This window comes from Leopardus geoffroyi, chromosome B3, assembly GCF_018350155.1.
Source record: "Leopardus geoffroyi isolate Oge1 chromosome B3, O.geoffroyi_Oge1_pat1.0, whole genome shotgun sequence".
Classification (NCBI taxonomy): domain Eukaryota; kingdom Metazoa; phylum Chordata; class Mammalia; order Carnivora; family Felidae; genus Leopardus; species Leopardus geoffroyi.
Window position 1 is genome coordinate 116,521,136 of NC_059337.1, and position 22,906 is coordinate 116,544,041.

Consider the following 22,906-nt stretch of genomic DNA (forward strand, 5'->3'; position numbering starts at 1 on the left):
GTCTCCATGGTTTCTGGCCAGATCTCATTAGCTAAGTGAGGTGGAGCCCAGTGGGGTTCATAGGTTAATGCTGGTAGGGGAGACCTTGGCGGCGGGGGCTAGGAGACACAGGTGGTTACAAGAGATAGTGCTTGTGATAGAAGGGTGTGACTGAGCCAGCTTGGGGCCGGAGGATGCTTACTGGGATAGAAAAGCAAGGTCACGACCTTCTGCAGCCTCCGAGGGGTCTGTGACAACATATTTCATCAGAGGAAGACGTTCACCACAGTGATCCCGCATGTTTCCAGTCGATGAGGTTTGCCCCCTTTATATTCGACTCACTACTTTCTTGGTGCCCAATCCAATGATGGCCGACATTTATTAAGCCATAACTGTGTGTCAGGAGGTACTGGGCTAATACATTTTACATACTGTCCCATTTAATTCTCACCACGACCCTATGAAGTTGGTACAATTGTTTGCTCCGTTTTATAGATAAACAGAGGCTCAGAGAGGTTAAGCAACTTGTCGAAGGCAGCACAGCCCGTAAAACTGTGGAGCCAGTTTGAGAATCCAGCTTTTGCCGATTTCAGATTTCCAGTCCTGAATTAGGATGCTAACCTGTGCCTCTCACACTTTAATATGCATATGAGTCACAGAGGATTTGTTAAAATGAAGATTTTGAGTCAGAAAATCTGGATGGGGCCTGAGATGCTGCATTTCTAACCAGCTCCCAGGCTATGTGTATGTTGTTGGTCCATGGATCACACCTTGAGTAGCAAGGGACTTGCCTGATGGATTTGGTTCACAATGGTTGGTAGGTTTCTCCCCAAAGGAGGTTGTGTTTTGGTCTTGGGTAAAAATCTTTGTTTTTAGAATTTTTTTTAATGTTCATTTATTTTTGAGAGAAAGAGAGAGAGAAAGAGAGAGAGCAAGCAGGAGAGGGGCAGAGAGAGAGGGAGAGCAGAATTCAAAGCAGGCTCCAGGCTCTGAGCTGTCAGCACAGAGCCCGATGCGCGCCTCGAACCCACAAACCACGAGATCATGACCTGAGCAGAAGTCGGCCGCTTAACTGATTGAGCCACCCAGGCGCCCCTTGGAGAAAAACCTTTTAAACCGTTTTGTATTTGTTTTCTGTTATCACAAATTATCACAGATTTAGCACCTTAAAACAACACCCACTATTGCCTCGCAGATTCCATGGGTCAGGTGTCTGGGAACAGCAGGACTTTGCTCAGATTCGCACATGGCTTCATGAAGGCGTCATCCAGGCTGTGTTCTCACCTGGAGCTCAGAGTTCTTGTTCAAGTACGTTTGGGTTGTCCTGAAATTCAGTGTCTTGCGACTAGAGGACTGAGATCCCTGTTTCCCAGCTGGCTGTCAGGCAGGGGCCGGCTCTCAGCACCCCTAGAGACTGTTGCCTTGCTAGCTTCCTGGCCCTGCCATCTTCAAAGCCAGCAATGGAGGGTCTCCCTTTTGTTGAATCCTTCTCGGACTTCAAATATCTTGGACTTTTTCTGTCTCTGACCTCTAGATCCGGATGTAGAGGGCCATGTGATGAGGTCAAGACCACCCAAACAATCTCCCTATCTTGAGGTTAACTGATTTAGGATCTTAATTACATCTACAGAATTTCTTCACAGCAGGGCCTAGGTTAGTGTTTGACCAACCAGCTAGAAGGCTTGAGCATACCAGGCACCAGACGTCTGGGCGACCATGTTAGAATTCTGCCCATAACAAAGTATATTGGTTTTCCTGCTTGAGCTGTGTCGTTGACTGATGAATGTTTGTAGAGTCATGGAAACTGAGGCTGCGTGAACGGCCTCATTTCTGCTTTCATTTCTACTTATTTGTTGTAAGCCCCTTCTTTAGCATGAACATTTACCAACAGTTGTTTCAAAATAATAATGAACTGTCATGAGGGAGATTCCAGCAAATTGAGCTCAGCCCTTTTTCTTGTTTGTTATGTAAACTGAAAGGGCAGGCTGATACATAGATCATTTGGGGTTTTTCACTGACTCATAACCAATGTCCAGGAATAAGACTTCAGATGCAGTGATGTTTACATACAAGCAGCAGCTTCTGCTTAAGGAGGAGTGCTCCATAGATGCCGTGAGCTGAAAAACATTTTTAAGAAAGAGGGTTTGTAATACCCTGACAGCAAAGATCTGACTGAGGTCCCGGGATTCCAGCTCATCCTTTGTGAGTCCTGTCCTGTTTCCCTTCGGTGGCACTGTCCTAGAGTTACGTGGCTCATAAAATGAGCCAGCGTCATTTTCCTTACTTGGGTCTGAAAAGAGAAGTCAAAGTAAGAAGTGGGAAAGAAGCTATAGAAACCTGCAGGGGGAGGGGATTCCTAGGAGTTTTATACAGGGGGGACACTGAGAGTAATGTAACACACACACCCTATGGATTCTGGGTTTGGAGAGTGTGGACAGATTCAGCTCGTTGTCAAGAGGCGGGGCTGGGCAAGGCATGATCCTGGTGATGCTGCTTCCACGGCAATTCTCCTTAGTACCTCCAAAGCTATAGCAAGATCACCATGTAGGAAATACCCCAGGTTTCTTAGCCAGCTTGCAGCATAGAGAACAGTGAGGGAACCGTTGCAGGAAATCTATTGTCCACTGGAACCTCGCAGTGAGGGGGGGTGGGTATTGTAGGGATTGTAGGGACTGTAGGGGGTGGGGATTACTTCCTCTAGAGTGTGAAAGGTTCGACTGAGGTGACTGCCTTTAACTACATTCTTGCCAACACAAAATGCTTTGCATTTTTGGTTTCATGGCATCATTTTTGAAATACGAATCATAAAAGCAGTGCATTTCTGCTGTGTCTGCTGAGACTTACTTTATCACTCTCCTATTTCAGTGTCAATAAAATGATGCTGTCATTCCAGCTGGGAGGTATTTTGATTGTTCCAGACAGAAAGCTGGCTGATCACATTGGGAAAGAGAGAGAGAGAGAAAGAGAGAGAACTTCTGTGTGTCTCCTTTCTGAGGTTGAGAAGAAAATTATCTCATTTTAGCAATGGATAAATGCATTTTGATGGTAACTGATTACCAAGTTGAGACCTCCTATAAAGTCTTCTAGCACCGTGGCGATTTACTAACGGACAAAGAGAATCCCTTGCTAAAGTCATCATTAGCAAAAATCTTATGCCACTGGCTTCTAAATAAGCATAAATGTAGAGTCGTAAAATAGAGACTGGGGATAAAATAAGAGGGTTGGAGTAAATGATCTCCTTTGATTTAAAGAAAATTCCAAGCTGGATGTTGGAAGACTCAGCAATGATGAGAAATGCCTGAAGAGAGAGAGAGTATTCATTTAGGAAGGTAGTGGAAATCTTCTCAAGTGATAAATGAACTTGTGGATATGGGTGTGTGTGTGTGTGTGTGTGTGTGTGTGTGTGTGTGTGTGTGTTTGTCTCCAACTTCAAGGTGAATATTTTTTTAAAGTCTTGGAATGGTGGCTCAGTTGATGGCAGAGTGGAAAGGACTCAGAGACCAGCCAGAAACCTTGGAGCAAGGCAGGCATTTCCAGAAGGTCTTGGCAGAAAGAGTCAGATGGAGAGACGGGCTAGCTGGTTAGTGCCAGGGAGGGTGAGAGAGGAGCCACAGGGGGGTGGGGCACAGCCCACATGGTAGAGAGGTCTGGGCAGTCTGAAACCCCAGTTAGCTGCCCTGGGTAGTGGGTAGGAGGGACTGTGCCTTAGAAAGCATGGTGGTGGGATTTGGGTTCTTGGGGGGATTGACAAAGAAGAGTACACACCCAGTCTAGAACAAATGGGATACAGCAAGGGTCCCAGAAAAGGGCCTTAATCTCCAGGCAGGTGACCAGCTACTAGAATCAGGGGAAAGTCTGGTATAGGCCCAACACAAGGCTGATCTGATGCTATTCTCTTAAGAAACCAGCTTAGGGCTCCTTAAATTCCCCAGACTAGAGACACTCGAGCGCCTCAGATGTCCCCAACTGTACTAACTGCCAAATCCTAGAATCAGGCCCATGATTTCAAGAAGTTTAAGATGTGGTTCTGTCCTCAAGGAGTTTATAATCTATTTGGGAACAAAAGGTCAGCACACATCAGACAGAAGAATATGTCTGTATGTCCATTAACTCTGTTGTGTACTAGTTGTAGGTATTATGAAAAGGGAAAAGTCAAGGACAGATTCATGGGAGAGGTGAGCTTTGGGGGATGGCTTGAATTTTTTCCAAGCAAGGAAGAACAGGTTCTGGGCATTGGGGGCTAGATGCTCATGAGGGTGGACAAAAGAAGGTAAGAACTCTCCTGAAATACCTTCCCCATCCTTCTCCAACCCAGGCAGGAATAGTTAAGCCCCTCATTCCTGTAAGGGAAGCCACTAGGGGAACAGCTAGAAAGTAGAACATAGAGAAAGGAGGTGGAGTTTGCTTGACAAGAGGAGAATGTGATCAGAATGGCTGGGGAGGGAGCTCCCAGCTTCTGTGTGTGGGACTAAGAGTCTGTTTCAGACTCCAAGCTAATTCAGCCTTGACTTGTACTAGTGCCATTCACAAGCCTATAGGGCATTTTCCTACATGCTTCCTGTCTATGCTCCCCACCCTTATCACTCTGACTCCTTATTTCCCTTCTATTAGTTTAGTGACTACAGCAGAATCAAATTTTCCTATTAACTAAAACCCTTGGGATCTTGGAGCCTTCATCCACTTTCCCCCTCGCAGATGACATAATGATACACATTGTGATCCAGAAGCTCTGGATCCCGTGGCTGACAGAGTAGGCCACCTGTTCAGCATCGTCAGGATGAGTATCACCATCAAGATGACTACTCTGTATTGAGGGGTATGAGTCAACTCAGCATCTTTGTCTATCTTTGTGACTTTTACTGTAAAAAAAAATGAGTTTTAACGTATTTCCTTAGCACTGGCAGTTGCCTTTCCCAGCCGGCTACCACTTAAGACATTCCTGATGGCTAATGTCAGATCTCAGGATACTGGCCTATGATGCTGGGAAAGGAGCTGGTGTCAGAGTCTTGGCTCTGAGCTGAGGTTTGACTCTGTGGGAGCAGCCACAAGCAGGAGCTGGGATAATCCTTTTCCTTTAGCAGCTGCTTAAGCAGACCTGACATTTGGGTTGGAAAAGGATCTCAACTCACCCCAAAGTAGAGAAATTGCTTTTTCACCATCAGAAAGTAATGAACGTGCTGCAAGACGGAGGAAGCTTTTCCTGACTGGCAGCAGGAAAAAGCTGGACGCCTACAGGGCTACTGTGCAGGGAGTGGATGGCGACTGACACTTGTTTAGCAATTTACAGCAGATTGTTTTAAACCTCATTTAATCCCCCCAGCAAGCCCGAGATAAAGGGGTCATTTTATCATGTATTCCACAGACGAGGAAACAGATGCACTTTCTTAAGCAACCGTCAGTGAGTTGCAATCCAGAAATGAACCCAGTCTCTTTGAATCCCCTTCCCACATCCTTCCCAATAAATTAGAGGTTCTATTCCACCGTGTGGCAATCAGCTGTAGAACACGTGACTTTTGATCTCAGGGTTGTGAGTTTGAGCCCCATGTCGGGTGTAGAGGTTACTTAAAAATAAAACTTAAAAAATTAGATTTAGTGGTAATAGGCCATTAGATTTAATGGAGTTAGACCATCTGGGATCTGAATCATGGCTCCACCAACGTTTATCCGTGTGATCTTGGGCAAGTTACTTAACCTCTCTGTCTCTTGTTTCCTCACTATTACAAGGGGGAACATAATAGTACCCACCTCATAGCATTGTTGTGTGCATTGAAAAAGGCAATGCAGGGGCGCCTGGGTGGCTCAGTCGGTTAGGGGTCCGAGTTCAGCTCAGGTCATGATCTCGCGGTCCGTGAGTTCGAGCCCCGCATTGGGCTCTGTGCTGACAGCTCGGAGCCTGGGGCTTGTTTCCGATTCTGTGTCTCCCTCTCTCTCTGACCCTCCCCTGTTCACGCTCTGTCTCTCTCTGTCTCAAAAATAAATAAACGTTAAAAAAAAAATTAAAAAAAAAAAAAAAAAAGAAAAAGAAAAAGGCAATGCACCGGGAGTTCTTTAGCTCAATGGCTGACACGTAGCTGTTGGGCGAATGGCAAGTATTGAAGTGTGGGATATATAAGCAGCGAAAGCATGCAATAAACACATTCCTATAGAGAGGGATGAGTGTACTAAGCTATAGGGATTCGAAGGAGACCAAGAATTTCTGCCCTTAAAAAAAACCTCCCGGTCTCCTGGGAAAGATAGAGACATAAACAAATAACTATAATGTGATGTGACAGTGCTACAGCAGAAGTCTGTCTGGATTTGCCAAAGGAATTTTACTCAGCAGTGACCATGACATTCTGTTGCTGTGGATAGATGTTAGTTTTTATTCCACCAGAGAATCACAATGCATATTTCATCCTCCTTGAAGTAGAAGGGAGTTGAGTAAGTGTCCCTGGGTATCGGGGTTTGGCCAACCCCACTGCTAAAATCCATAGCTTAAGAAACGAAGATGTGTCTCCATTCTGTCTTTCCTGCTGAGCTCCCCTGTCCTTGGGTAGCCTGGGAGGGGGTTTCATACCCCGTGTTCTGCCTCTTGATTAAGACTCTGGGGGCTCAGCAGCATCTTATAATGCACCCAGGAGCAAGCTACCTGGCCTAATTCTACAGGAGGTTAATCATGCCACGTCTACAAAGAACCTAAATTAATAAAGAGAACATTAAACGTGTCAGGTTTAAGTGACTGAAATCACTTAAGCTATACTTGGTTGTTTTCAATTGTTTATCCTGTGAGTTCATGTCCTGAGCAAGGACATTTGCAAATAGCCATCTGGATGAATATGCCACAAGCATTATTCCTTGTATGATTTCAAGACCTTTTTACCCCATTGTCTCCCCAACCTCCAACCCATATCATGGCCTAGGGTAAGTTACAGAAACCCTCTGAGTTATTGTTTTGCTAATTAGAGTCAATGAAAACTGAGATGTTTTAAAACATTTACAGAGAATATTGGCAATACTTTCAGTGTCATAAAGCAAGAAGAGACATTATCATGTAACTGCATAAAATTAAAGTCAATCAAATGGGGAAAAAAAGTTGGATTATTCCAGGATAAATTCCAAGTGCACGTAATATTTAAATGTATAAAGATGAAGCCATCTTCTCTCTTAGAAGAAACTAAAACAGAGTTTTTCACCTCGGAATAGGGGAAGGCCTTTTTAATTATGACATGAAACTCAAAACCGTGGAAGAAAAGATTGGTATGTTCAATCCCATAACATTAACGTTTGCTGCAAGGAAAAAAAAACCATAAGCAAAGTCAAAAGGCAAATGACAAATTGGATGGAAACATTTGCAGCTGTATTACAGACCAAAGACTAATTTCCCTTAACGTATGAGCTCCCGCAAATCAGAAAGCGAAAGACTAATGGTGTAATACAAACATGGGCAAAGCATGTGAACTGGCTGGAAGAGGAAGAAGTGGATCCTAGGCACACACAAGTGGCTCGGCATCACTCACGATAGAAGAAATTAGTTTAAATTAAAATCATACTGAGATGACAATTTTCATTCATCAGGTTAGCATAGATCCCTGAAATCTGATAACATGCCCTGTGGATAAGGGTGTTCTGAAACGGGCACTTTGATACTGTGCCTGTGGGGGTATAAATTGGCACAACAGTCGGTAGAGCAATTTGGCATCAGCTCCACTTTTATTTAATTTTTAAATGAAACTTTTTAAATGTTTACTTATGAGACAGAGAGGGGCGCCTGGGTGGCGCAGTCGGTTAAGCGTCCGACTTCAGCCAGGTCACGATCTCGCGGTCCGTGAGTTCGAGCCCCGCGTCGGGCTCTGGGTTGATGGCTCAGAGCCTGGAGCCTGTTTCCCTCTCTCTCTGCCCCTCCCCCGTTCATGCTCTGTCTCTCTCTGTCCCAAAAATAAATAAACGTTGAAAAAAAAATTTATTTATGAGACAGAGAGAGCATGCAAGAGTGGTGGGGGTGGGGGAGCACACAGGGAGGGGGAGACAGAGGATCCGGGGTCAGTAATAGAAAGGATGTTTCACTGTATATACTTTTTGTTTGGTGTTTGATATTTCCTACCTATTGAACTATGTGAAGGTATCACCTATTAAAACTTCAAAAATGAAATACAAAGTAATAATAGGCCAAAGTTTGCTGATGGTAATTAATTAAACACAATAATTTGATTTATAAATTAAATGATTAAATGGCCAAGTTTCTAAACCCATGTGTGATTGTCTACCTGTTCCATCCGTATCCCTTCTCCCTGATTTAAAAAAACATTTTTTTTAATGTGTGTTTATTTTTGAGAGAAAGAGAGAGAGAGACAGAGTGCGAGCAGGGGAGGTACAGGGAGAGAGGGAGACACAGAATCTGAAGCAGGCTCCAGGCTCTGAGCTGTCAGCACAGAGGCGGACAAGGGTCTTGAACCCATGAACCGTTGAGATCATGACCTGAGCCGAAGTTGGACACTTAACTGACTGAGCCACCCAGGCACCCCAGCCTTCTCCCTGATTCTTAACATAATCCAGTTTTATTTAGGCATCTACCACTCCCAACATACCCCCTGTGTCTCAGTCTACATCTGGGACTGGCTGGTCTAAGGGCAAGTCCTTTCCGATGGCCAGTAACTGGTTCAGGAACCATGGCCAAAGTCAGTGTATATCACTGCCCTGAGAACAAGGCTTGACTCAAGAATGCCAGAGGCTCCTGGGAAAGACATGCCCTTGCTCTTAGGTGAACTGCGCCTAAATTGATGGCATTTCTAGGTGGAACCAGTCACCGCCACAGCCATTTTGCCTCCATGTAGGGAGCAGCTTTAGGTGAAAGCCAACCCATTGAGGAGGTCATGTCAGGAGACTGCAGAGAAACAGATCCAGAGCCACTACATTAAACTGCCCTTGAAGCCGCCCTACCTCCTGGGCTTGCAGCGGTATGAAGCAACACTTTTCCTCATCGTTTATGTGAGTTTGAATCCAATTTTCTGTTACTTGAAGCTGTAGGCTAATACCCATGTCACAGAGGAGTATTTCCAAGAATCTATGAAACACATGGGTAAGTCAGAAGGAAAAAATACCTCCTGAAGTTTCTCAGACTTAGCAAACTGCCAAGGCACATGGCATGTGTCGACATAGAAACTTTCCCAATCAGGCTCTGAACTCCGAGTAGAATATGGTACAGAAGTAGCCAGGGGGATGAAGTGGAGAGACAGAAAAGGATTCCAACATTTTCTGTGGTTGTGACTGGGTAAGGGGCCTACTGGGTGAGTTTTAGCTCCCTTTTCTATATTTCCTCTGATAAAAAAAGTTAAAAAAAAATTTTTTTATGATGAAAAACTAAATACCAGCCAAAAAGGCCACTTGGAAGCAGATTGGTCGAGAGGCTGGGCCAGGCAAATCCCAATAAGTTAAGGTCAGGTTTTCAAAGTACAAGCCTGAGGGCTAAATAAATAAATGCTTATAAAAAGCTCTTCATAAATTAGAGATTAGAAGTTTAAGAACTCCTAGTAGCCTGAGGCTATTAGGAGTGAAGGATTTAAAATGAAACCCCAAAAGCAAATATAGATCACAGCTGGAATATTTACAGCAGACCTTACTGTTCTGCTCCCGAGACACTAATTTGCACCAATAATTTGGAGGTGATGTGTTTCTAATCGCCCCTCATATGGACTCGGTTTTCACTTTCTGGTACTTCCCACAGGCTGAGGTCACTACAGGACTCAGGGTCGGAGGCTTTAGCATCCCCTGGAAATGGGTAATAGGACATTTTTTCCCCTTCTTACTCCACTGACAACCTTTGAGGAATGCGAGGAGGACTCCATAGAGGAGACCAAGTCTAGGATAATCAGGGAGGGAGGTGACAGGAAACCAGGAAGAGAGTGCAATGACCCAGGAGCAAAAAGGTTAGATAAGACAGGGACCGAAAAGTGTCTGCTGGACTTGGCAACCAGGAAATCACTGGTGACTTGGGGCAAGAGCAGTGACCAGAGTTAAGTTCAAGGCAGGTGAGGAGCATCCTTCCAGTCTTAAGAAACGTGGCTGGGAGGCAGAGGAGAAGGAGGGTGGACGCTGGAGCAAGCAGAAGGTTTATGGAGGACAGTGCCTGTTGGTAGGCTGAAGGAAAGAATCAGTAGAATGAGAATGCTTTTTGGTGCCCCAGGAGTCAAGGTTAACAGATTGAGTATGGTTCAGAGATTGCGGGAGGGGGATCCAGAGAGCCAGGTGGAGCGAGTTCCTTAGGCAGAACGACTCCTGTTCCACTCAGAGAAGGAAAAAAAAAGAGGGAAGGGAAGATGGATGCATGTGTAGATAAATATAGAAGTAGGAGGGCCGGAAATTGAGAGATGCCAGTCTGATATCCTCTATTTTCTTTGTGCCTACGGGAGCGAGAGGGGTGTAGATGTCTTGAGAACATTGGCAAGCTTTTTTTTTTTTTTAATTTAATTTTTATTTTTTTTTAATATATGAAATTTATTGTCAAATTGGTTTCCATACAACACCCAGTGCTCCTCCCAACAGGTTTGGCAAGCTTTTAAAAGTCATTACGAGGGGTTAAACAGCTAATAACTGGGAACCAAAGAACTGTCAGGAAGAATCCAGGTGGCAGCTGAGATTAGAACCTGGGAGGTTAGCCTGTGTGCTGAAGGTAGAAGAGACAGAGCGTCCTGGGTTGTGGTGTGGTGGATGGTAAGAGTGGGAGGGAAAGGAGTGAAAAAAGCACCGGCCTTGGAATGATTGCATTGCAAACCCTTACACGAGATGAGGAACTGAGGGCAGGAGAGGTGGTGGTGGTGGTGGGAGGGGGGTCAGGAAAAAGAAAAGAAGGAAGGACTTAAAGAAAAAAAAAAAAAAGAACGGTTGGGGACAGTGGTTCTCAATACAGGTTTGCAGGATAGGGCCCTTAACATGCAGATCTCTGGGGCGCGTGTTAGAGATTTCAAGTTAGTGAGACCTAAGTGGAACCTAAGGATCTGCGTTATTTTCCAACTTATTATTTTTTAAAAATGAGTAACATGCATGTGACATGAAATTCATAAAGTACAAAAGACATGCAATGAAAAGTAAGTCTTTCTCTCACCCCTGTGGCAACTCCTGCTGCCATTGTCTCAGATGTTCCGTTAGGGACATTCAATACGTAATCCCATTATAAAATATGCTTTTTTTTCCCTTTATGCAAACAACAGCATGTTATACACACTGTCCTACACTTCTTTTTTTCACTTAACCGTATATCTTAAAGATCAACCCATATCAGTTGTTAAAAGCTCCTTCAATGTTCTATTGACTGCTTGGAATTCTATCTTTTGATAGCAAAAGATGGAAAACAATAGGTGCTCATATTAATTCTCTGCTTCAGGGATTGCCAACACTGGAGGAGTTGGCATCATCTACTGCGTAGAGATGTACTAGAATTTGGAATGTTCTTAATAGATTGTGATTTGGAGGTGCGGGATTCATGGGTTACATGTTGAAAAACACTTGTCACAGGACGTGAGAGCAAAATGAGTTTAAACAATGGAAATACTGAGAGAAAGAGAAAACTGGATGGACTAGGAGCTTTTAGTTTGCATCATGATCTCTACTGATTTAATTGGGAGATTTCATCCTGAAGATATCATTCCCTGGGACATATATACAAAATACACTATTTGTGCATAATTAGAAAATGGTGATGTATATTAACAGCTGCTGAATCCCAGTGACAATAGGCAAAGCAAAAACAAAAATAAAACCCAAAACCAAAAACAAAGCCAAAAGAACAAACAAAATTCATAAGAAATACATTCCCACGTGCTGTCGAGGTTTCCATAAAGAAAGCTATGGAAAATCTCCAAAGGACAGATCTTTTTATTACATCGTTGTTTATTTTTGCTGCTAGAAAAAGTAATTGAGGGGCGTCTGGCCGGCTCAGTCAGTAGAGTCGTGAGTTCAAGCCCCACAATGGGCATGGAGCCTACTTAAAAAAATAATAACGAAAAACTAAAAATAAATAAAAAACTATCAAAACTAAATGCAATGAGTCTGCCACATTGAATTTCCCAGAATTCTTCAATTCTGCTTGGATTTCTTGATTTGGGGCTAGGACAGACTTAGAAAGTAGATGACTCTGAATTGAAACACAGGTTGATCGCACACCCCATAATATTTCCACTACTGGCCACCACTTCCCACCGAGGAATGTTCTTGCCAGAAGAGCCAGACATCCAGCCTCCAGAGGTGACAACTCTCATTTTCTGCGTAACGACAGGCAGGTGTTCTAGATGACACTGACGGCTACCAATCAGGTGAGCTCTTCAGGGAATCACCCAGCAAGATCACTTGGTCCAACAGGTCCCGCCAGCGTTACGCTACTGTGGCTGAAACAGAAAGGTAAGCAAGACCTTTAATATGGAACAAACACATCAGACATCCGTTGAGATAGAAGAATCCTTAAATGTGAAAAGATGGGAAATAATGCATGTGCATATTGTTTCTAATTCAGGGATTACCAGCATCTGGGGAGTTTTACGATATTTTATACACTTCCCCTTTCCTTTCATTGCCCTGCCCTAAAAGTGTTGTGTGTGAGCTTAAGAATAGTGGATTGGGATTTTGAGATATATCAGAAGATCCCCTCAAGATGACACAAAACCTCCTCACCTGGAGTTGATATTTAAAAAAACCCAGTAGCGGGGCACCTGGCTGGTTCAGTTGGAAGATCATGCAACTCTTGATCTCAGGGTCGTGGGTTCGAGCACCATGTTGGGTGTAAAGGTTACTTAAATAAATGAATAAATAAAAATTTTTTAAAAAGTTAAAAAAAAAACACAGTAGATTGAGATTTCCAAGAAGGATGAGGTGCTTTATTTATTTAGCTCTGTACCCAGATATTGATTGGTGTTTTATAATTATATAATGTAGGATTTGGGAAATTCACCTCCCCTGCTTTGACATTTATTTTCCTGATATGATATAAAATGGTATGTAGCATATAACTAAAAAGAGATTCAGGGAAGGATTCTAAGGCACTTCCTTTCTCTTCCAAATTATCCTAACCTTCATTCCATAGTTTTTCTAAGCTGGTGATAATGCCTTTGAATGTTGAAGAGTTACCAGGTGAAACCTAAGACAGGTGAAATCTTTATGAAAAGCCATTGCCTTCTGTAATGCTTTATTTTTTCTTTTTAAAAAAAATTTTTTTTTAAATCTTTATTTATTTTTGACAGAGAGAGAGACAGAGTGCAAGTGGGGGAGGGTCAGAGAGAGAGGGAGACCCAGAATTAGGAGTAGGCTCCAGGCTCTGAGGTGTCAGCACAGAGCCTGATCGATGTGGGGCTCGAACTCACGAACCACGAGATCATGACCTAAGCTGAAGTCTGACGCTTAACCAACTGAGTCACTCAGGCGCCCCTGTGATGCTTTATGTTTTCAACTTACATGGATTGTCAATTGATCATAACAGCTTTCTGCTAGGCATTGTGGGACAGGCTGAGAAGTGCCTTGCCCTCAAGGAACGTACAATTTGGTTGGAGGGATACACAGTAGCACACAGTTCAGCGCTACATGAATGGAACAAAGGAGTGCTTTAGGCTATTCAAAAAACAGATGAATGGATTTGAAGTTAGTCACAGCAGACTTTAGTAGGCAGGTGGAGGAATAAGTTTTTCTAGGTAAGGCAAATGGTCTCAGTAAAAGCATAGAGGCAGGAATTAATAAACGGACGGGCGTGTAGATTAAATTAAATAAATGGATATACTGAAAGGGTTTACGATTGGGAGTAGTGGGAGCTACGTTAGAGAGGATAGTGGGATTCCGTTGTGGGGGACCCTGAAGGCCTGGCTAAGGAGTATACCTTTAGTACTGGAGGCACCAGGAGGGAATTGAAAGCTTCCGAGAAAAGGAGGGGCACAGAAAAAGTGGATTAGGGGCGTTGATTTGTTGGTGGAAGGTAGAATGATTTTGAAGAGAGATTGGAGGTGAGAGAGGCTGTTTGGTACGAGTTGATGAGGGTATCCACCAGGATCGTAGATCGACCTTGCGAAGGAAGGGTGAGGCAGGAGAGAGACGGCAGGAGACTAGACCACGGGGGAGGGTATGTGAGGTTTCAGGTTGGAGTTAGTTGGACAATACCGGTTTCGTGAAGAGAAACACATCAGAAGAAGGGCTGGTTTGGGTTGAGGGAGAAAACATGGGTACCTGCTACATTCAGGTTGCTGGCGGGACACTTGGGCAATAACGTCCCAGGTATGTAATTGTTGCTGCATAAACGGACCAGAGCTGCGGTTTGTTTGCCTCTGCTCCGAGGCGGGCTTGCGTGGGGGTTACTAGAAGGTTTTGCACACTCAGCTTTGTTCCTTTCAGGCAGGAGAGGAGCACACGCTGGCAGAGCATCCCCAGTCCTCAAGGGGCCCATGAAGTCAGGAAGTATGATTTTAATAGAATTAGCTGAAAGATGAGCAAAAGTCAGGTGGTGGTTTGGTAGTATGTCACTGCCGCTAACTTTGACATGCTAAGTGTATCATTGTTAATAGCTTTTGTGCAGGGCTCAGAGGACTAACACTTAGCAAATTAGATTCCTCAGTTTTTGTCCTGCTCTTATAACTTAGGGTATATTACCTTGGGCAAACCATTTAACCTCTCTGTGCCTTGGCTCCCTGTCTATAAAATAGAAAGCTCATTGTGGCAGCATTCATAAACATGTTGAAAGCTACAGATAAAAAGCATTGTAGGGTTCTCTGCTTCCACCCCCACTCCAAAGACTGAGTCAGTCTTTCAAAAAGGTCATCCATTTCATTGAATTCTTTCAATGGCTAACTTAGCTAATAAGCATTTTTCTAAAAGGCGTTTGCCAGTCCAGGGCTGAAAAATGTAGTCTATAACTGCCTTCCCTGCCTTCTGGGCCTGCTTATTCTGCTGGCCCCCTCTCACTCAGTGGCTGGTTGTCAGTCGATTCTCATCTCTAGGCTCCTGGATCAATCCCAGCCATATTGGAAGGGAATGAGAGTTCTGTATTAACATTCTGGGACCTCAGTACAAGGCAACCGTGATCAATGTGAAATTCAGTCTCAGTTCTAGGTATTAAGTTCCTGCTTTGTTTTTATGTCTCCCTTTGCCACATCTAGCCTTTGGATACCTGTCTTATCACCCTGAGCCCAAGTCCTTGCCCTGCAAGCTTGTCTAGTACATTATTTCAAAGACCTGAATTCTATGTGTTTTCATCAATTCCTTATAAGGAGAGGAATCCAGACCTGGAAGACAGCACTGAAGCTGGGGCTTTGCTACAAGCAACATATTTTCTTAACGCCTGCCACAATTTCCCAATTTTTGTCTGCTCCTGGATTTCCCAAGGTTGTGTTCCAGCTGCCCACTGGCTTACAACACTTGCATTCTCTGTGTTGAACCAGCGTCATGCTGGCTGCTTTCCTGGCTGCTGCCTGTGCCCTACCCTTCAGATACTGTCTTCCGGTTGCCTGCTCATCACGCCAGCTGGGTCTGCCTCCAATTCCATGATGTATCTAGGTCTGGTCTCCGCTTCTTCCAGTCTACCTCACCCTTATTACAGTTAATCCTTTTACATTAAACGAAAGCAGATATTCGCTGGTGTGGAAACTGACGTGGTGCTGGAATTTTATCCTTGTTTACATCTTTGTTTGTGTTGGAAGTGCTTGGGATCACTTCCAAAACCTGCTCAGAGAGCTTTCCTGTCTCTTTTAGGAGAAACAAATGAACAGTTGACAATACCTTATGTCTAAAACCAAGCCTCAAGACCACTAGTTTCATTGTCAAATTATATTATTTAAACTTGATTGTGCTTTCAAACATAAACATTTTTATGTTTATTTATTTTTGAGAAAGAGAGAGAGAGAGAGAGGGAGCGGGAGTGGGAGGGAGGGGTGTTGCAGAAAGAGAGAGGGAGAGAGAATCCCAAGCAGGCTCTGTGCTGTCCACATAGAGCCCAATGCAGGGCTTGAACCCACGAGCTGTGAGATCAGGACCTGAGCCAAGACCAAGAGTTGGACACTTAACTGACTGAGCCACCCAGGTGCCCCCAGACATACTAATATATTTTAAAGTATATTTTGGCCAGTGTTCATTTGTGTCTCACAATATGAAGGCATCTTATTGGAACTTGATGGCTGTGTGGTCACAAGGAAATAAACAAATCAAGGCTGGGGACAGTGTTCTACAATGGTAGTTTCAACCTCTAAGGTACATTGTAATCTTTTGGAGGGCTTGTTAAAACAGATTGTTGTGGGACGGGCCAGAGTGGCTCGGTCACTTAAGTTTCCAACCCTTGATCTCAGTTCAGGTCACGACCTCATGGTTTGAGTTCGGGCCCCACACCAGGCTCTGCCATGATGGCGCGGGGACCTGCTTAAGATTGTCTCTCCTTCTCTCTGTCCCTCTCCCACTTGTGCTCTCTCTCTGAAAATAAATAAACAGATTGCTAGGTCCCACACCCAGAGTTTCTCTGGAGCGATGCCTGAGACTTTGCATTTCTAACAAAGTTCTCAGGTGTGGTGACACAATTGGTCCTGAGAATACACTTGAGAACCATTGGTCATATGTTTAAACTGGCCACAGGTAACCAAAAGCTGCCTAGCAGTACTGATCAGTTCAAATTCTTGTCTGAATGGATGAGGTGGAGTGCTGAGAAATAAACTTCTACATTAAATTTCAGTTGCAGCAGTTAGAATGACTGCTGGTTCCGGAGGTCTTCTCAAACCACTATTACTTACGAGGACACAGTTTCTTTACACTTCAGTTTCCTTATGCATAAAATAAGGATAGCTTCTGTGCTGTCCTTCCCCTAGCGTTGTGCAGGTCAGATGAGATGGGAATGAACATATTTGAACCGTAAAGTGGTATGGCCCCCGGAGGTATTGCAATGGTTTTTCAATACCTTTCTTAAAATAGCACCAGTTTCTTTTGGCCCTCTTGCATTTCTGATTAATTCCAGCAGCTTTAATGCAGGCATATAGAGTCCTTTTATTGCTATAATAATTAAACTCAAACTTCAAACTCAAAAAAAATTTCATTCAATGAGATCAGAAATACCTTACAAACGTTCCAAAGAGGCAAGAATGATTCCTAGTCTCTACAGCAGTAAGAGAGCTGTAAGACCCACAGTTTAGATTGGCCTATTAATAAAAATGGCTACAAGTTACAGCACGTGAAAATATAAAATCACCGTGTATAGAATGATAAACCTGTCTACCCTAGACTGTTACGTCTCTTGAAATTTCTATTAATTTATCTGTCTTTGTTAGTAGTAAATCCTCACAATCCTCGCGTGGCTGTTTTTCTCACCCGAGGGCCCCCAGCTCCCTCCAAGGGCCAACACAGTTCTTGCTCAAATTGAGCGCGTTTGTGACTTTTCATTAGTCACCAGCTGTATTGAATTCTGCTTGGCCTTCAACTAAGCATCGCAGATATTAGCCTCACTGTTCCCAGGCGTTAACTAAAATAAGCATGATAAAACGTCAGCCAGGATGCTGACATGGTTCTAAAGACAAGGTTTGGGAGTATGACGGTCCCCTTTTGGGGACTGGTCAACGCACTTGGCAGGGTGGTTTGCCAAGGGCAGAAAGGAGTCTCCCAGAGCCCAGCACCACCCCAACTCCCCCCGCCCCGCCCCAGTCCCGGGCCCGGCCCGCGTCTGCGCGCGCTTCTCCCGGGCACCGCCAGGAGGCGCCCGCCGCAGCCGAGGCGCTGCGCGCACCCGCGGAGAGCCGGCCCGGGGGGCGGAGGGAGAGGAGAGGAGGGGCTGGAGGGGGCGCGGCTTGCTCCCCGTCCCTCTCGGGCGCCGGGCCTCCCTCTCCGCCGGGCCCAGGGCTGGCGGCCGGCGGGGGTCGCGGCGGCGGCGGCGGCGCTGACGGGCCGCGGGCACGGGGGCCTGGCTCCGGCTCCGGGTGTTAGGAGACAAGATGGCGGCGGCGCTGTGGAGGCTGGTCTCCTCCTCTTCTCCGCTCTCCTCCGCCCCGCCGCTCGCCGCCTCCTCGGTCTCCTCCTCCTTCTCGTTCGCTGCCTCCTCCTCCTCCTCCTGCAGCAGCCCTAGCGACCGCCGGAGCGCCGGCCCGCTCTCCCGGAGCTCCGGAGGGGGATAGACGGGGCAGCTGCGGGCTCCGGCGACCGAGGCCGAGCTGGGGCCGGGGCGGGGACGGCGGCGGCGGCGGCGGCGGCGGCGCCGGGTGGGGATGGGGTCGCAGACGCTGCAGATCCTCCGGCAGGGGGTGTGGGCCGCGCTCAGCGGGGGCTGGTACTACGACCCGCACCAGGCCACCTTCGTGAACGCGCTGCACCTCTACCTGTGGCTCTTTCTGCTCGGCCTGCCCTTCACCCTCTACATGGTGAGTGTGGTGGGGGCGGGGAGGAGGGTGGCCCCTTTCCCGCTTCCCCTGGTCGCTGGCCGGGCAGCGCTGGCGTTCCGCAGTCTGGCGGCTGCTCGCGCCTCCCGGGCTCCGGGCCGGGGTCGCGCCTTCTCCTAGCCCCGGCGCGCGCGCGCCCGCCCGCTCGCCGCCCCCTCGGGCCCACTGCCCCGCTGGCTCTAGTGCTCCCCTCCCCCACCCAGCCCCCCCTCTCTGCTCTTTAGGGTGTCCCCTACGTCGGTGATGACAGGAGGGACGGAGCGGTAGCAGCAGCCCCTACCTGCGCCCCCGTGTGCCCCACCCTTTTACGGGGAAGTAGTAGCCTCCGGGGCCCCTTCTCAGGGGTCCTGAACCTGTAGCCCCTCCAGCCCGTTGCACCCGGGGAGGAAAGCCCGACTGGGGCTCCCTGCCCTCCGCGTTTTGTGGCAGGCGCCGAGCACTGTGCTCCTAAGGGACGCCGCATTCATCCTTGGCACGCGTGCTTATTTGCGCTCCGTTCCGCGGGCGCCCGGGCACCCCTTGGGCACTCCCTTCACCCGAGGCGGTTCTCTCTCCGCGCTCCACCTCGCCTCGAATCCGCGTGCGGGGCCCTCGGCGCGGGGGAGGAGTGCGTGCCGCTCGGTGGGGAATGTAATTGCGGGGCGGCCGGGCTCTAACTCGCGACTAGGTGGTGTTTGAAAACCTGGCTCCTGACCTTCCTGCCTCCAAAAATCATTGTGCTGGTTCTTTTCTGTTCAGCTCTGTGGTCAGCGGCTGCTGTGTTTCCAGGCCAGCTTTGGGGGGAGGGAGCGGGGGAGATACGGGGAATCTGGCTGGCATTTCAGATTTGTTTGGATTGGTTCAAGGCCGTTTACTGATAGGAAAAAGGAAGTGCTGCCTGTTGCTGAATTCAGTACGATCAGCCTCTCCGAACGATCTGGGCTTGTTTTTACGCTGTCTTTTCGCTGAAAGTTGTACGCATGTTTTGTTTTGTTTTGTTTTGTTTGTTTGTGTTTTTAAACACATTAGGTTAGGGTGGGGCGTTAGGGTGACTAATGTGGAAGAGAGATGATACTTAAACTTCAGTTAATATTTTTAAGCTTCGGTTAAATTTTTAAAGTAACCGGAAGGGAGGAAAGGATGATAACTTTTTTGTTTTAGGAGCGTTCCTTTTAATGTATTTCTGTTAACTTTGTGGTTCTTTATGGAGCTATATAGTAAAGGCGCTGGGTTGGAAAATCTGGGAGTATGCCTGAGAAGTGCTGTAGTGAGAACACCCGATCCTTTCCTAAGTGAAGCTCCTTTTCACTGATTGGCAGGAAAGTGCCTGCTTGGGGGAAGACGTGCGAAATTTTACATTCCCAAGCAGATTTTAGTTTTACATCAAAATTGTTTTGAAGGGACTTATTGCTGCAGATAAAAAGGACATTTAAAAAAATGCTGATGACTTCTTCTTATTTTATTGTTTTTTTTAGGGGACTTGTTCAGTCTTGTCCCATTCTGAAAATTTGTCGTGAAGTGTTATAATTTTCAATTAATTCTGCCCTAGGGGGTTCTATTTGCACTGCTCTACCTTCCAGGAATATGACATCATTAACGAACAGGTTAATTACTTTGGGTATAAGAATCCTCAGGCTGTCACAGAGCTTTCATGGCAGATTTCTCTTACATCCAAGAGAATTGTGAACTTGAAACTGAAACTGGTACTTCCGATGTAAGGATTAGTTGCTGTGTTGCAGTGTAAGGTTTCCATGTGAGCATGTGAGCTGTGTTAGGGGCTAAGTCGCTGTGTAATCAGCAAACATTACTAAAGGAAATTAGCATAAATAGAGAGCAATACATTGAGTTTACTGTTTCATTTTGGGAGTTTATTCAGTTGAATTTAATTCACAAATATTTGAGCGTCTACTATGTCCTGGGCCATTTGCTAGATTCTGGGAAAACGGCTTCTCTCACTTTCTTGTCTTAGTTAATGGTAATTCTGTTCTTCCTCATCTTTTAAAATCTCTCCTTGATTCATCTTTCTTTTCACATCCAGTTCATCGAATTTTGTGAGTTCTGTTTTGAAAACCTAAAATCCAGCTAGTCCTCATCATCGCCCACCTGGTTCAAGCCACCATTTATGGCTCCTCTGGATAATTGCAGGATTCTAATGAGGTTCACTGCTTCTGTGTTCTCTCTTCTTGTTACAGGAGTCTGAGTGATTCTTTGAAACATAAATCAGATCATGGCACTCTTCTTCCCTCAGAGCCTGCCCTCTGTTATACTCCATCACTTCGCCTTCTTAGAATTTTCCCAGCATAACAACTATGTTCCTGCCTCAGGGCTTTTGCACTTGCTCTTCTCCCTCTCTCTCTGGATGACTCCTGAAGATAATCTGTGTGACTTGCTCCACCTGTTCAGATTTCAGTTATATGTGAGGCTTTCCCTGGTAACCAATGCAACATGGCAACCGAGTAGCTCCTACAGTATTTCTAGTCCTCCTTTTCTCCTTTATTTAATAATGTTTATTACTAATTGATATATATTAGTATCTCTTTTTTTAGTGTTATTTATATATTTTTGAGAGAGAGAGAGAACACGTATGTCAGCAGGGAAGAGGCAGAGAGAGGGAGAGAGAATCCCAAGCAGGCTCCTTGCTGTTAGCCCAGAGCCCGACATGGGGCTGGATCTCAACGATGATGAGATTGTGACCTGAGCCGAAATCAAGAGTCGGCCACTTAACCAACTGAGCCACCCAGGTGCCCCTATATTAATATTTCTTTATCTCTTTGGAGTATATGGTCTGAGGAGGGCAGAGACTATTTTGTTCACTGCTTTGTTGTCAGGACCTAGATCAGTGCAAGACACGTAATAACTGCTCAGGTGTTGAATGATTAGAAATGAACAAGACACAGCTTCTGCCTTCAAGGGACTTAAAGTCTAGCTTGGGGATAATGAACAGTTGACAAACATTAGAACTGTTGTGAAAAGGTAAGTACAGAGTGGCCCTGAGTTTTGAGTCAGGCGATTGATTCTTGTCCAGGGGCAGTCAGCAAAGAGGATTTGCCAGCATTTGAAGAAACATTACTAGTTGTATAGTATTGAGACAGATGGAAGTATATACTTGAAGCAAAATTCAACATTTCACGTAAAAATAAAATCTCTTACGGGGGCACCTGGGTGGCTCAGTCACTTAAGTGTCTGGCTTTGGCTCTGGTCATGATCTCACGGTCCATGGGTTTGAGCCTCGTGTCAGGCTCTGTGCTGACAGCTTGGAGCCTGGAGCCTGCTCCGGATTCTGTATCTCCTTCTCTCTCTGCCCCTTCCCCCATTTATGCTCAGTCTCTCTCTCAAAAATAAATAAACATGAAAAAAAAAAAAAAGAATGGAAAAACATAAAATCTCTAACAGTTATAGATTATTATGGGTATGTTCTCCCAATAATAACTATAAATGATAGTGACTTTTAAGTGTATAGGTTCTTTTTTTTTTATAAATTTTTTTAATGTTTATTTTTGACAGAGAGAGAGCATGAGTGGGGGAGGGGCAGAGAGAGAGGGAGATACAGAATCTGAAGTAGGCTCAAGGCCCCAGGTGTCAGCACAAAGCCTGACATGGGCTTGAACTCACAGACTGGGAGATCATGACCTGAGCTGAAGTCACACGCTCAACCGACTGAGCCACCCAGGCACCCCAAATGTATAGGTTCTTTATCCCAAACACTGTGTTCTCATTTAACTGATGAGGACACTTGACGTTAGTCGTGGATGACCTGTTTTGTGACCTGTTTTGTGACCTTTTGTTTAATCTAGCAATTAAAGGGCTAGATTTATACAGGGCCTTTGTAGCCATTGTATAGGTAGCTTTTTTTTTTTTTTTTTCCTTTAAATTAAAGGCCCAAAGTCTATGAAGAGGTAGTAGGTTAAGTTAGGTAGCGTCTTAGTGCTTTTTGTATAGGAGTAAAACACTTTTGCTATTAGTAGCTTTTGTGGATGCTTTGAAAGGTAAGAGTTTATAGCTTCTGCAATTATAAAACTTTTCAGTAGTGAAAATGAAGAAGTAATTTTTTCCTTCTTACTTTGATTGTCCTTTCTGTTCCTCTTAAGGCACTCACCCCGCTTTGTCTTGTTATACATTTGACCCTTGAACAACATGGGAGTTAAGGCCATCAACCCCTACTCCGTGGAAAATCCACATATATCTTTTGACTCCCCCCAAACTTGCCTGCTAATAGCCTACTGTTGACCGTAAGCCTTATTGGTTATATAAACAGTCAAGTAACGTATTTTTGTATGCTATATGTATTATATACTGTGTTATAAAGTAAGCTAGAGAAAAAATGTTAAGAAAACCATGAGAAAATATTTACAGTACTGCACTGTATTTATCAAGAAAAGTCCACATATTAGTGGACTCATGTACTTCAAACCCTTGTTCAGGGGTCAACTGTAATCATTTTTGCACATGTGACAGATGGTGAATGTTATAGTCATGAGCTTTGTGGCATTTTTGTGTGGTGGAAAGCAGATTGGAATTGGTGTTATCTTGATTTGTGAATTTTGGCTCTTCTTGATTGTGTGTCCTTTGGGAGAGACCCTACCTTTCTGGACCTTGATTTA

At 45.2% G+C, this 22,906-nt stretch overlaps 1 protein-coding gene and 1 long non-coding RNA gene across 8 annotated transcripts in view; both read left to right on the top strand.

Moving 5' to 3' along the window:
- Nucleotides 1–11,970: 11,970 nt before the first annotated feature.
- On the top strand, nt 11,971–15,554 carry LOC123582314. The gene is made up of 2 exons (XR_006704310.1): nt 11,971–12,348; nt 15,192–15,554. It is a non-coding gene; the product is annotated as an uncharacterized LOC123582314 (long non-coding RNA).
- A 2,118-nt stretch (nt 15,555–17,672) lies between these two features.
- PCNX1 (pecanex 1) overlaps nt 17,673–22,906 on the top strand; it is a 166,495-nt gene continuing 161,261 nt past the window's right edge. For 6 of the 7 annotated variants that reach the window (XM_045451400.1, XM_045451399.1, XM_045451398.1 and 3 more), the window contains exon 1: nt 17,772–18,308. In XM_045451400.1, coding sequence (XP_045307356.1) covers nt 18,156–18,308 — 153 coding nt within the window. In that variant the 5' untranslated portion in view covers nt 17,772–18,155. Of the gene's footprint in view, nt 18,309–22,906 lie in introns of all 7 variants that reach the window. The other variant, XM_045451397.1, reaches the window with a different exon arrangement.